The sequence below is a fragment of the Oncorhynchus tshawytscha genome, unplaced genomic scaffold (genome assembly GCF_018296145.1).
Source record: "Oncorhynchus tshawytscha isolate Ot180627B unplaced genomic scaffold, Otsh_v2.0 Un_contig_6757_pilon_pilon, whole genome shotgun sequence".
Lineage (NCBI taxonomy): Eukaryota > Metazoa > Chordata > Actinopteri > Salmoniformes > Salmonidae > Oncorhynchus > Oncorhynchus tshawytscha.
In genome coordinates, this window is record NW_024609571.1 from 182835 (window position 1) to 195892 (window position 13058).

General features: G+C 51.1%; 1 protein-coding gene across 1 annotated transcript in view; it reads right to left on the reverse strand.

Moving 5' to 3' along the window:
• The window catches only part of LOC121845178 (MICAL-like protein 2), a 54630-nt gene that overhangs the window by 26460 nt on the left and 15112 nt on the right, over positions 1-13058 (reverse strand). Inside the window, exons 4-6 of the mRNA XM_042315965.1 lie at positions 10038-10225; positions 6660-6790; positions 3789-4895 (exon numbers count right to left, since the gene is read on the reverse strand). Of these exons, the coding sequence (XP_042171899.1) occupies positions 3789-4895; positions 6660-6790; positions 10038-10225 (1426 nt within the window). The remainder of the gene's footprint in view (positions 1-3788; positions 4896-6659; positions 6791-10037; positions 10226-13058) is intronic.

Sequence of the window (13058 nt, forward strand, 5' to 3'; positions counted from 1 at the left end):
AATTAATAATAATACTAATAAATGAATTAATACTAATAATAATAATAAATGAATTAATAATAATAATAATAATAAATCAATTAATAATAATAATATTAATAATAAATCAATTAATAATAATAATATTAATAATAAACCAATTAATAATAATAATATTAATAATAAATCAATTAATAATAATAATATTAATAATAAATCAATTAATAATAATACAATTCATTAATAATAATAATAAAAAGTTCAGTGATATGTCTATGTAATTATCCCATCCTGCATCATCCACCGACGAAGTGCTCGGAGCAGGTGCAAATGTGTAGTTCAAGAACAAGCTAACCAATAACCCCTGGCTTGTCATGCAGAATTAGAAGCTGGGCTGTACAACATGCAAAAAGAGTAGAGAGCCTAGAAACGACTGGAGGGATTCAACGAGCAGAAGAGTGGCTGTACAGTACAGTAACATCCTCTGAGGGTTTTTGAACATGCCCGAACCAAGGTGCATTTGGTGGCAGGAAGCTTTGTGGACGAGGCTAAAGATGAACACACAGGTTTTAGTTAACACTCCAAATGGAAAAAACAGACACTACAGTCAGAGTCTTCAGAACAGCCTTAGAAGGAGGCTAAACGTCACAGCCAACAGGCCCAGAGCATCAAATAGACTCTCAGGAGCTAAATGGACTTGACATGGAAAGATCCGTTGTGGGAGGTTTTGAAAACTTTTTAACAAAAAAGGTGGGATTTTTATGTTTCCTTTACGAACTCAGTTGTGTACTGTGAAGTTAACGTGAACGTGCTTCATATTATAACAGAAGGAGGCCGATAAATCCTCATGTGTGTTCTGCTGTAGTCTACATTGAGTTATTTTATTTACGAAGTTATATTCTGATATTTGTTCTACTGTTACATAGATGTGTTGAAAACGATGCCATAAAGAAATTGGGACTTGTGTAAAACCCCGTGGCGATACCGAGTATGTGGGCGTACTGCAGTGACGTCTAAAATGCTTTGAATTAATCAGTACCATGGAGAGGGCCGTCCGTTTCCCCACCAGAAACAGTAGGCTACTTGGAGAGCGCTGTCCCCCATTTCACCACCAGAGACAGTAGGCTACTTGGAGAGCGCTGTCCCCAGTTTCACCACCAGAGACAGTAGACTACTTTGAGAGGGCCATCCGTCTCACCACCAGAGACAGTAGGCTACTTGGAGAGGGCCGTCCGTTTCACCACCAGAGACAGTAGACTACTTGGAGAGCGCCGTCCCCCGTTTCCCCACCAGAGACAGTAGGCTACTTGGAGAACGCCGTCCCCCGTTTCCCCACCAGAGACAGTAGGCTACTTGGAGAGGGCCGTCCCCAGTTTCCCCACCAGAGACAGTCGGCTACTTGGAGAGCGCCGTCCCCGTTTCCCCACCAGAGACAGTCGGCTACTTGGAGAGCGCCGTCCCCGTTTCCCCACCAGAGACAGTCGGCTACCTGGAGAGCGCCGTCCCCGTTTCCCCACCAGAGACAGTCGGCTACCTGGAGAGCGCCTTCCCCGTTTCACCACCAGAGACATTAGGCTACCTGGAGAGCGCCGTCCCCGTTTCACCACCAGAGACAGTAGGCTACCTGGAGAGCGCCGTCCCCGTTTCACCACCAGAGACATTAGGCTACCTGGAGAGCGCCTTCCCCGTTTCACCACCAGAGACATTAGGCTACTTGGAGAGCGCCGTCCCCGTTTCACCACCAGAGACAGTCGGCTACTTGGAGAGCGCCGTCCCCGTTTCCCCACCAGAGACAGTCGGCTACTTGGAGAGCGCCGTCCCCAGTTTCCCCACCAGAGACAGTAGGCTACTTGGAGAACGCCGTCCCCGTTTCCCCACCAGAGACAGTAGGCTACCTGGAGAGGGCCGTCCGTTTCCCCACCAGAGACAGTAGGCTACCTGGAGAGCGCCGTCCCCGTTTCAACACCAGAGACATTAGGCTACCTGGAGAGCGCCTTCCCCGTTTCACCACCAGAGACATTAGGCTACCTGGAGAGCGCCGTCCCCGTTTCACCACCAGAGACAGTAGGCTACCTGGAGAGCGCCGTCCCCGTTTCACCACCAGAGACAGTAGGCTACCTGGAGAGCGCCGTCCCCGTTTCACCACCAGAGACATTAGTCTACTTGGAGAGCGCCGTCCCCGTTTCACCACCAGAGACAGTAGGCTACTTGAGAGCGCCGTCCCCGTTTCACCACCAGAGACAGTAGGCTACTTGGAGAGCGCTGTCCCCCGTTTCACCACCAGAGACAGTAGGCTACTTGGAGAGCGCTGTCCCCGTTTACCACCAGAGACAGTAGGCTACTTGGAGAGCGCTGTCCCCCGTTTCACCACCAGAGACAGTAGGCTACTTGGAGCGCTGTCCCCCGTTTCACCACCAGAGACAGTAGGCTACTTGGAGAGCGCTGTCCCCCGTTTCACCACCAGAGACAGTAGGCTACTTGGAGAGCGCTGTCCCCCGTTTCACCACCAGAGACAGTAGGCTACTTGGAGAGCGCTGTCCCCCGTTTCACCACCAGAGACAGTAGGCTACTTGGAGAGCGCTGTCCCCCGTTTCACCACCAGAGACAGTAGGCTACTTGGAGAGCGCTGTCCCCGTTTCACCACCAGAGACAGTAGGCTACTTGGAGAGCGCTGTCCCCCGTTTCACCACCAGAGACAGTAGGCTACTTGGAGAGCGCTGTCCCCAGTTTCACCACCAGAGACAGTAGGCTACTTGGAGAGCGCTGTCCCCGTTTCACCACCAGAGACAGTAGGCTACTTGGAGAGCGCTGTCCCCCGTTTCACCACCAGAGACAGCAGGCTACTTGGAGAGCGCTGTCCCCCGTTTCACCACCAGAGACAGCAGGCTACTTGGAGAGCGCTGTCCCCCGTTTCACCACCAGAGACAGTAGGCTACTTGGAGAGCGCTGTCCCCCGTTTCACCACCAGAGACAGTAGACTACTTGGAGAGGGCCGTCCGTCTCACCACCAGAGACAGTAGGCTACTTGGAGAGCGCCGTCCCCCGTAGCAGTAGGCTACTTGGAGACTGCCGTCCGTTTCACCACCAGAGACAGTAGGCTACTTGGAGAGCGCCGTCCCCCGTAGCAGTAGGCTACTTGGAGACTGCCGTCCGTTTCACCACCAGAGACAGTAGGCTACTTGGAGAGGGCCGTCTGTCTCACCACCAGAAACAGTAGGCTACTTGGAGAGCGCCGTCCTTTTCCCCACCAGAAACAGTAGGCTACTTGGAGAGCGCCGTCCTTTTCCCCACCAGAAACAGTAGGCTACTTGGAGAGCGCCGTCCTTTTCCCCACCAGAAACAGTAGGCTACTTGGAGAGGGCCGTCCGTTTCCCCACCAGAAACTCTCACTATGTGTTCTGGTACCTTAGAGCCCCCGGATAACCCACCTCTCACTATGTGTTCTGGTACCTTAGAGCCCCAGGATAACCCACCTCTCACTATGTGTTCTGGTACCTTAGAGCCCCCGGATAACCCACCTCTCACTATGTGTTCTGGTACCTTAGAGCCCCAGGATAACCCCCCTCGTTCACGCTCACTATGTGTTCCGGTACCTTAGTGAGAGGGGGGTTATCCTGGGGGCTCTATGTGCTCCCGGGACTTCCTGATCTATAAATGAAGCACTACCTAACACGACACAGCTGATTCAAATGATCAAAGCGTGATGATTGGTTGATTATTTGAATCAGCTGTGCAGCGCCGCGGCAAAAAAACCAAAACGTTGCTCCTGAGGAGAGAGTTGAGTTCTGAGAATATCTGAGATGTCTCACCTGTTCTCGGTCTTCTTCAGTCCTACAGGATGCCACGGAGGACTTGAAGCACCAGCTGTTGTGGTGTTGTCTGTTAGTTTCTTAGTGATGACAGCACCAGCTGTTGTTGTTGTGGTGTTGTTCTCTGTTAGTTTCTTAGTGATGACAGCACCAGCTGTTGTTGTTGTGGTGTTGTTCTCTGTTAGTTTCTTAGTGATGACAGCAGCAGCCTGGGTCTTGGTACTGCAGTCTTCTTTAGATGGAGAGGCTTTCACATCACCATCCACCTTGAAGACAACTCTACCTCTACCCTGAACCACGTCCCTGTCCCCACCTAGCACCATATTCACACCCTTATCCCCTCCTGAACACTCTCCCTTACCCCCTACCCCACTGCCACCCAAACTCACTACCACACTCACACCCTGGCCAACCCCCACTACTGTCCCCTGTGTGCCAGCGTTCAGGACTCTATTTGTGGGTAGACTCGGTGCCTGTCCCGGAGTCTGGGTCTTGCCCTGGTTCTCCTGCCCAGTGGTGGTGTTCCCAGATTGGAAGAACTGGAGCCGGGCATGCTGGGTAGTTGAAGTCGTGTTGAGGTTCCGTGGGACAGCGGTGGGTCCAGGGGCTGCAGGGCTCACTATGCCCAGGGAGGAGAGCCCCGGGCTGGGCCGCGAGGAGGAGGCAGAGGGGGTGGTGCTTTTGGATCCGTCTGATTTGGAGCTCAGCCAGCTAGGGACGAATTTGGAGGGGGTACTGGTGGGTGTCGGAGCTGGGGTGGATTTCGGGGGGTCAGTGTATTTGGCTCCGGGGTTATTCCTGGAGAGGTCTGAGAGAGGGGTGGTCTGGACAGTGGGAGGAGGGTGAGGGGTGTATTTGGAGGAAGAAGGGGTAGTAGGGTTGTTTTTGGGCAGGTATGAGAGAGGAGTGGTCTGGACAGTGGGAGGAGGGTGAGAGGTGTATTTGGATTCAGCAGGGGTAGTAGGGTTGTTTTTGGGCAGGTCTCGGAGAGGGGTGTGTGTTGGCAGCGCCCCCTGGGGATGGTGATGGGAGGTACAGATGAAGGAGCCTGGTGTTGGTCCAGGTTTACAGGTACCAGACAGTAGAGTGGTGGAACACTGACTACACCTGGAGAACACAGGAACAGATATGATATAGATCACCTATATATGGAGAACACAGGAACAGATATGATATAGATCACCTATATATGGAGAACACAGGAACAGATATGATATAGATCACCTATATATGGAGAACACAGGAACAGATATGATATAAAACACCTATATATGGAGAACACAGGAACAGATATGATATAGATCACCTATATATGGAGAACACAGGAACAGATATGATATAGATCACCTATATATGGAGAACACAGGACCAGATATGATATAGATCACCTATATATGGAGAACACAGGACCAGATATGATATAGATCACCTATATATGGAGAACACAGGACCACACATGACATAGAACACCTATATATGGAGAACACAGGACCACACATGACATAGAACACCTATATATGGAGAACACAGGACCACACATGACATAGAACACCTATATATGGAGAACACAGGACCACACATGACATAGAACACCTATATATGGAGAACACAGGAACACACATGATATAGATCACCTATATATGGAGAACACAGGACCACACATGACATAGAACACCTATATATGGAGAACACAGGACCACACATGACATAGAACACCTATATATGGAGAACACAGGACCACACATGATATAGACCACAGGAACAGACATGATATAGATCACAGGAGACCAGTGGTAGTTGAAACAAAAACATTAAGAATATTGTGTCTGTCTGCACGTCTGTCAACCAACCAGATCTCTGTCTCCACCTATAGACTGATACGTGTTACAGCAATGAACGTAGTGTGAAGTACAGCTGTCTACCACGGTACAGCTCTACACAGTTAACCCTTTCAATAGGAGACTGGTATAATAACATGGTACACAGTTAACCCTTTCAATAGGAGACTGGTATAATAACATGGTACAGCTCTATAACAGTTAACCCTTTCAATAGGAGACTGGTATAATAACATGGTACAGCTCTACACAGTTAACCCTTTCAATAGGAGACTGGTATAATAACATGGTACACAGTTAACCCTTTAATAGGAGACTGGTTAACCCTTTCAATAGGAGACTGGTATAATAACATGGTACAGCTCTATAACAGTTAACCCTTTCAATAGGAGACTGGTATAATAACATGGTACAGCTCTATAACAGTTAACCCTTTCAATAGGAGACTGGTATAATAACATGGTACAGCTCTATAACAGTTAACCCTTTCAATAGGAGACTGGTATAATAACATGGTACAGCTCTATAACAGTTAACCCTTTCAATAGGAGACTGGTATAATAACATGGTACAGCTCTATAACAGTTAACCCTTTCAATAGGAGACTGGTATAATAACATGGTACAGCTCTATAACAGTTAACCCTTTCAATAGGAGACTGGTATAATAACATGGTACAGCTCTATGGAGTCATTAACAGGGTTAAAGGGTGGAGTCATTAACAGGGTGGAGTCATTAACAGGGTGGAGTCATTAACAGGGTTAAATGGTGGAGACATTAACAGGGTGGAGACATTAACAGGGTGGAGACATTAACAGGGTTAAAGGGTGGAGTCATTAACAGGGTGGAGACATTAACAGGGTGGAGTCATTAACAGGGTGGAGTCATTAACAGGGTGGAGTCATTAACAGGGTGGAGTCATTAACAGGGTTAAATGGTGGAGACATTAACAGGGTGGAGACATTAACAGGGTGGAGTCATTAACAGGGTTAAAGGGTGGAGTCATTAACAGGGTTAAACAGTCAGGTCTTACCTGGCACAGCTCCTGTGATACAGCCTCCCATCCACTAGGTGTCTCTGGACCAGATGAACGTGTTTATTACACACGGAACACTTACTGCTCAGAGTCCCCGTCTTATTGGATCGCTCCGACAACACATCCTTCTGGGGACAGACAGACAGATTAGCCTTCTGTTAGTTACAACAGGAGTATTTGACGTAGGGTCCACTTCTGTTAGTTACAACAGGAGTATTTGACGTAGGGTCCACTTCTGTTAGTTACAACAGGAGTATTTGACGTAGGGTCCACTTCTGTTAGTTACAACAGGAGTATTTGACGTAGGGTCCACTTCTGTTAGTTACAACAGGAGTATTTGACGTAGGGTCCACTTCTGTTAGTTACAACAGGAGTATTTGACGTAGGGTCCACTTCTGTTAGTTACAACAGGCTTTGACGTAGGGTCCACTTCTGTTAGTTACAACAGGAGTATTTGACGTAGGGTCCACTTCTGTTAGTGACAACAGGAGTATTTGACGTAGGGTCCACTTCTGTTAGTTACAACAGGAGTATTTGACGTAGGGTCCACTTCTGTTAGTTACAACAGGAGTATTTGACGTAGGGTCCACTTCTGTTAGTTACAACAGGAGTATTTGACGTAGGGTCCACTTCTGTTAGTTACAACAGGAGTATTTGACGTAGGGTCCACTTCTGTTAGTTACAACAGGCTTTGACGTAGGGTCCACTTCTGTTAGTTACAACAGGCTTTGACATAGGGTCCACTTCTGTTAGTTACAACAGGAGTATTTGACGTAGGGTCCACTTCTGTTAGTTACAACAGGAGTATTTGACATAGGGTCCACTTCTGTTAGTTACAACAGGCTTTGACGTAGGGTCCACTTCTGTTAGTTACAACAGGCTTTGACGTAGGGTCCACTTCTGTTAGTTACAACAGGCTTTGACGTAGGGTCCACTTCTGTTAGTTACAACAGGCTTTGACGTAGGGTCCACTTCTGTTAGTTACAACAGGCTTTGACGTAGGGTCCACAGACCCCTAGGGGTTGTTGGAGGTACTATAGTGGGTCCGTGAAACAATGATTATTATTTCAATGTTATTATTACTAAATCGCCAGAAACAAAAACAAAAAATGTTGAATCACAAACCTACACTAGAAGAGGAGAATCTCATTGTATTCCTCAACTCGTTATATTGAGTTAATTATCTGACACAGGCTTTGACAAAGCACCTGTTCGTAGGCCACCAGTCTCAACGACACTCACTGGAGGATCTGACAAAGCACCTGTTCGTAGGCCACCAGTCTCAACGACACTCACTGGAGGATCTGACAAAGCACCTGTTCGTAGGCCACCAGTCTCAACGACACTCACTGGAGGATCTGACAAAGCACCTGTTCGTAGGCCGCCAGTCTCAACGACACTCACTGGAGGATCTGACAAAGCACCTGTTCGTAGGCCACCAGTCTCAATGACACTCACTGGAGGATCTGACAAAGCACCTGTTCGTAGGCCACCAGTCTCAATGACACTCACTGGAGGATCTGACAAAGCACCTGTTCGTAGGCCACCAGTCTCAATGACACTCACTGGAGGATCTGACAAAGCACCTGTTCGTAGGCCACCAGTCTCAATGACACTCACTGGAGGATCTGACACAGGCTTTGACAAACACCTGTTCGTAGGCCACCAGTCTCAACGACACTCACTGGAGGATCTGACAAAGCACCTGTTCGTAGGCCACCAGTCTCAACGACACTCAATGGAGGATCTGACAAAGCACCTGTTCGTAGGCCACCAGTCTCAACGACACTCACTGGAGGATCTGACAAAGCACCTGTTCGTAGGCCACCAGTCTCAACGACACTCACTGGAGGATCTGACACAGGCTTTGACAAAGCACCTGTTCGTAGGCCACCAGTCTCAACGACACTCACTGGAGGATCTGACAAAGCACCTGTTCGTAGGCCACCAGTCTCAACGACACTCACTGGAGGATCTGACAAAGCACCTGTTCGTAGGCCACCAGTCTCAACGACACTCACTGGAGGATCTGACAAAGCACCTGTTCGTAGGCCACCAGACTCAACGACACTCACTGGAGGATCTGACAAAGCACCTGTTCGTAGGCCACCAGTCTCAACGACACTCACTGGAGGATCTGACACAGGCAAGGAGGGGAGGCGGTTCTTAGTAGCTTGACAAAGCACCTGTTCGTAGGCCACCAGTCTCAACGACACTCACTGGAGGATCTGACAAAGCACCTGTTCGTAGGCCACCAGTCTCAACGACACTCACTGGAGGATCTGACAAAGCACCTGTTCGTAGGCCACCAGTCTCAACGACACTCACTGGAGGATCTGACACAGGCTTTGACAAAGCACCTGTTCGTAGGCCACCAGTCTCAACGACACTCACTCGAGGATCTGACACAGGCTTTGACAAAGCACCTGTTCGTAGGCCACCAGTCTCAACGACACTCACTGGAGGATCTGACAAAGCACCTGTTCGTAGGCCACCAGTCTCAACGACACTCACTCAAGGATCTGACACAGGCTTTGACAAAGCACCTGTTCGTAGGCCGCCCGTCTCAACGACACTCACTGGAGGATCTGACACAGGCTTTGTCAAAGCACCTGTTCGTAGGCCACCCGTCTCAACGACACTCACTGGAGGATCTGACACAGGCTTTGTCAAAGCACCTGTTCGTAGGCCACCAGTCTCAATGACACTCACTCGAGGATCTGACACAGGCTTTGACAAAGCACCTGTTCGTAGGCCACCAGTCTCAACGACACTCACTGGAGGATCTGACACAGGCTTTGACAAAGCACCTGTTCGTAGGCCGCCAGTCTCAACGACACTCACTGGAGGATCTGACAAAGCACCTGTTCGTAGGCCGCCAGTCTCAACGACACTCACTGGAGGATCTGACACAGGATCAAATCAAAGTGCGTTGGTCACGTGCACAAGGTCAAAGTGCGTTGGTCACGTGCACAAGGTCAAAGTGAGTTGGTCACGTGCACAAGGTCCAGTAAAAATACTTGCTTTGCTAATAACTCTTCAACAATGCACTGCAACATCAATATCCATCAAGAATCAAATACCAAAAGTCCAAAAATAACAACTAGTAATAACAATTAGCTTTGTTAATAAAGATGAATCAGGCTAGTTACAACTGGGGCCGGAGTGAAACCCCTACAGGAGGGCATCTCTCCAGGAACAGGGCCGGAGTGAAACCCCTACAGGAGGGTATCTCTCCAGGAACAGGGTTGGAGTGAACCCCTACAGGAGGGTATCTCTCCAGGAACAGGGTTGGAATGAACCCCTACAGGAGGGTATCTCTCCAGGAACAGGGTTGGGCAACCCTGGACAAGAGTATTTAAAGGAGATTCTTACCTGTGCTGCCCTGTCTGGTCTGGTTGAGGCTTTAGGTGAGGAGGAGGGGGGAGGGCGGTTCTCAGTAGCGGATTTAGAGGGGGTAGAGGCGGGGAAGACCTTGGAGACAACTGCTTGGTTCTTTTTCCCAGAAGGCCCCTCTTCTGTGTATGCCTCCGCCGGACGCTTTATCCCCGCCATGCCGCCAACTACACACACACACACACACACACACACTACTTGATCACAAAGTTCATCACAGTATGTGTGTGCCCATATCATGTGGGCAGCATGTGAGTATCATGTGAGTATCATATGGGCAGCATGTCAGTAGCATGTGGGCAGCGCGTGGGCAGCATGTGAGTATCATGTGGGCAGCCTGTGAGTATCATGTGGGCAGCATGTCAGTAGCATGTGGGCAGCATGCGAGTATCATGTGGGCAGCATGCGAGTATCATATGGGCAGCATGTCAGTAGCATGTGGGCAGCATGCGAGTATCATGTGGGCAGCATGCGAGTATCATGTGGGCAGCGTGTGAGTATCATGTGGGCAGCGTGTGAGTATCATGTGGGCAGCATGCGAGTATCATGTGGGCAGCATGCGAGTATCATGTGGGCAGCATGCGAGTATCATGTGGGCAGCATGCGAGTATCATGTGGGCAGCATGCGAGTATCATGTGGGCAGCGTGTGAGTATCATGTGGGCAGCATGCGAGTATCATGTGGGCAGCATGTGGGCAAATCAAATCAAATGTATTTATATAGCCCTTCTTACATCAGCTGATATCTCAAAGTGCTGTACAGAAACCCAGCCTAAAACCCCAAACAGCAAGCAATGCAGGTGTAGAAGCACGGTGGCTAGGAAAAACTCCCTAGAAAGGCCAAAACCTAGGAAGAAACCTAGAGAGGAACCAGGCTATGAGGGGTGGCCAGTCCTCTTCTGGCTGTGCCGGGTGATGTGGGCAGCATGTGGGTGTCATGTGGGCAGCATGTCAGTAGCATGTCAGTAGCATGTGGGCAGCGTGTGAGTATCATGTGGGCATCATGTGGGCAGCGTGTGAGTATCATGTGGGCAGCGTGTGGGTAGAACCTAGAGAGGAACCAGGCTATGAGGGGTGGCCAGTCCTCTTCTGGCTGTGCCGGGTCATGTGGGCAGCATGTCAGTAGCATGTCAGTAGCATGTGGGCAGCGTGTGGGCATCGTGTGAGTATCATGTGGGCAGCGTGTGGGCAGCGTGTGGGCATCATGTGGGCAGCGTGTGGGCAGCGTGTGGGCATCGTGTGAGTATCATGTGGGCAGCGTGTGGGCAGCGTGTGGGTATCATGTGGGCATCGTGTGAGTATCATGTGGGCAGCGTGTGAGTATCATGTGGGCAGCATGTGGGTAGCGTGTGGGTAGCGTGTGGGCAGCGTGTGGGCAGCTTGTGGGCAGTGTGTGAGTATCATGTGGGCAGCGTGTGGGCAGCGTGTGGGCATCATGTGGGCAGCGTGTGGGCAGCGTGTGGGCATCGTGTGGGCAGCGTGTGGGCAGCGTGTGGGCAGCGTGTGAGTATCATGTGGGCAGCGTGTGGGCAGCGTGTGAGTATCATGTGGGCAGCGTGTGAGCATCATGTGGGCAGCGTGTGGGCAGCGTGTGGGGAGCATGTGGGCAGCGTGTGAGCATCATGTGGGCAGCGTGTGAGCATCATGTGGGCAGCGTGTGAGCATCATGTGGGCAGCGTGTGAGCATCATGTGGGCAGCGTGTGAGCATCATGTGGGCAGCGTGTGAGCATCATGTGGGCAGCGTGTGAGCATCATGTGGGCAGCGTGTGAGCATCATGTGGGCAGCGTGTGGGCAGCGTGTGGGCAGCATGTGGGGAGCATGTGGGCAGCGTGTGGGGAGCATGTGGGCAGCGTGTGAGCATCATGTGGGCAGCGTGTGAGCATCATGTGGGCAGCGTGTGAGCATCATGTGGGCAGCATGTGAGTATCATGTGGGCAGCGTGTGAGTATCATGTGGGCAGCGTGTGAGTATCATGTGGGCAGCGTGTGGGTAGAACCTAGAGAGGAACCAGGCTATGAGGGGTGGCCAGTCCTCTTCTGGCTGTGCCGGGTCATGTGGGCAGCATGTCAGTAGCATGTGGGCAGCGTGTGGGCATCGTGTGAGTATCATGTGGGCAGCGTGTGGGCAGCGTGTGGGCATCATGTGGGCAGCGTGTGGGCAGCGTGTGGGCAGCGTGTGGGCATCGTGTGAGTATCATGTGGGCAGCGTGTGGGCAGCGTGTGGGTAGCGTGTGGGTATCATGTGGGCATCATGTGGGCATCGTGTGAGTATCATGTGGGCAGCGTGTGAGTATCGTGTGGGCAGCGTGTGGGTAGCGTGTGGGTAGCGTGTGGGCAGCGTGTGGGCAGCTTGTGGGCAGTGTGTGAGTATCATGTGGGCAGCGTGTGTGCAGCGTGTGGGCATCATGTGGGCAGCGTGTGGGCAGCGTGTGGGCAGCGTGTGGGCAGCGTGTGAGTATCATGTGGGCAGCGTGTGGGCAGCGTGTGAGTATCATGTGGGCAGCGTGTGAGCATCATGTGGGCAGCGTGTGAGCAGCGTGTGAGCATCATGTGGGCAGCGTGTGAGCATCATGTGGGCAGCGTGTGAGCATCATGTGGGCAGCGTGTGAGCATCATGTGGGCAGCGTGTGAGCATCATGTGGGCAGCGTGTGAGCATCATGTGGGCAGCGTGTGAGCATCATGTGGGCAGCGTGTGAGCATCATGTCGGCAGCGTGTGAGTATCATGTGGGCAGCGTGTGGGCAGCGTGTGGGCAGCGTGTGGGGAGCATGTGGGCAGCGTGTGGGGAGCATGTGGGCAGCGTGTGAGCATCATGTGGGCAGCGTGTGAGTATCATGTGGGCAGCGTGTGGGCAGCGTGTGGGCAGCGTGTGGGGAGCATGTGGGCAGCGTGTGGGGAGCATGTGGGCAGCGTGTGAGCATCATGTGGGCAGCGTGTGAGCATCATGTGGGCAGCGTGTGAGCATCATGTGGGCAGCGTGTGAGCATCATGTGGGCAGCG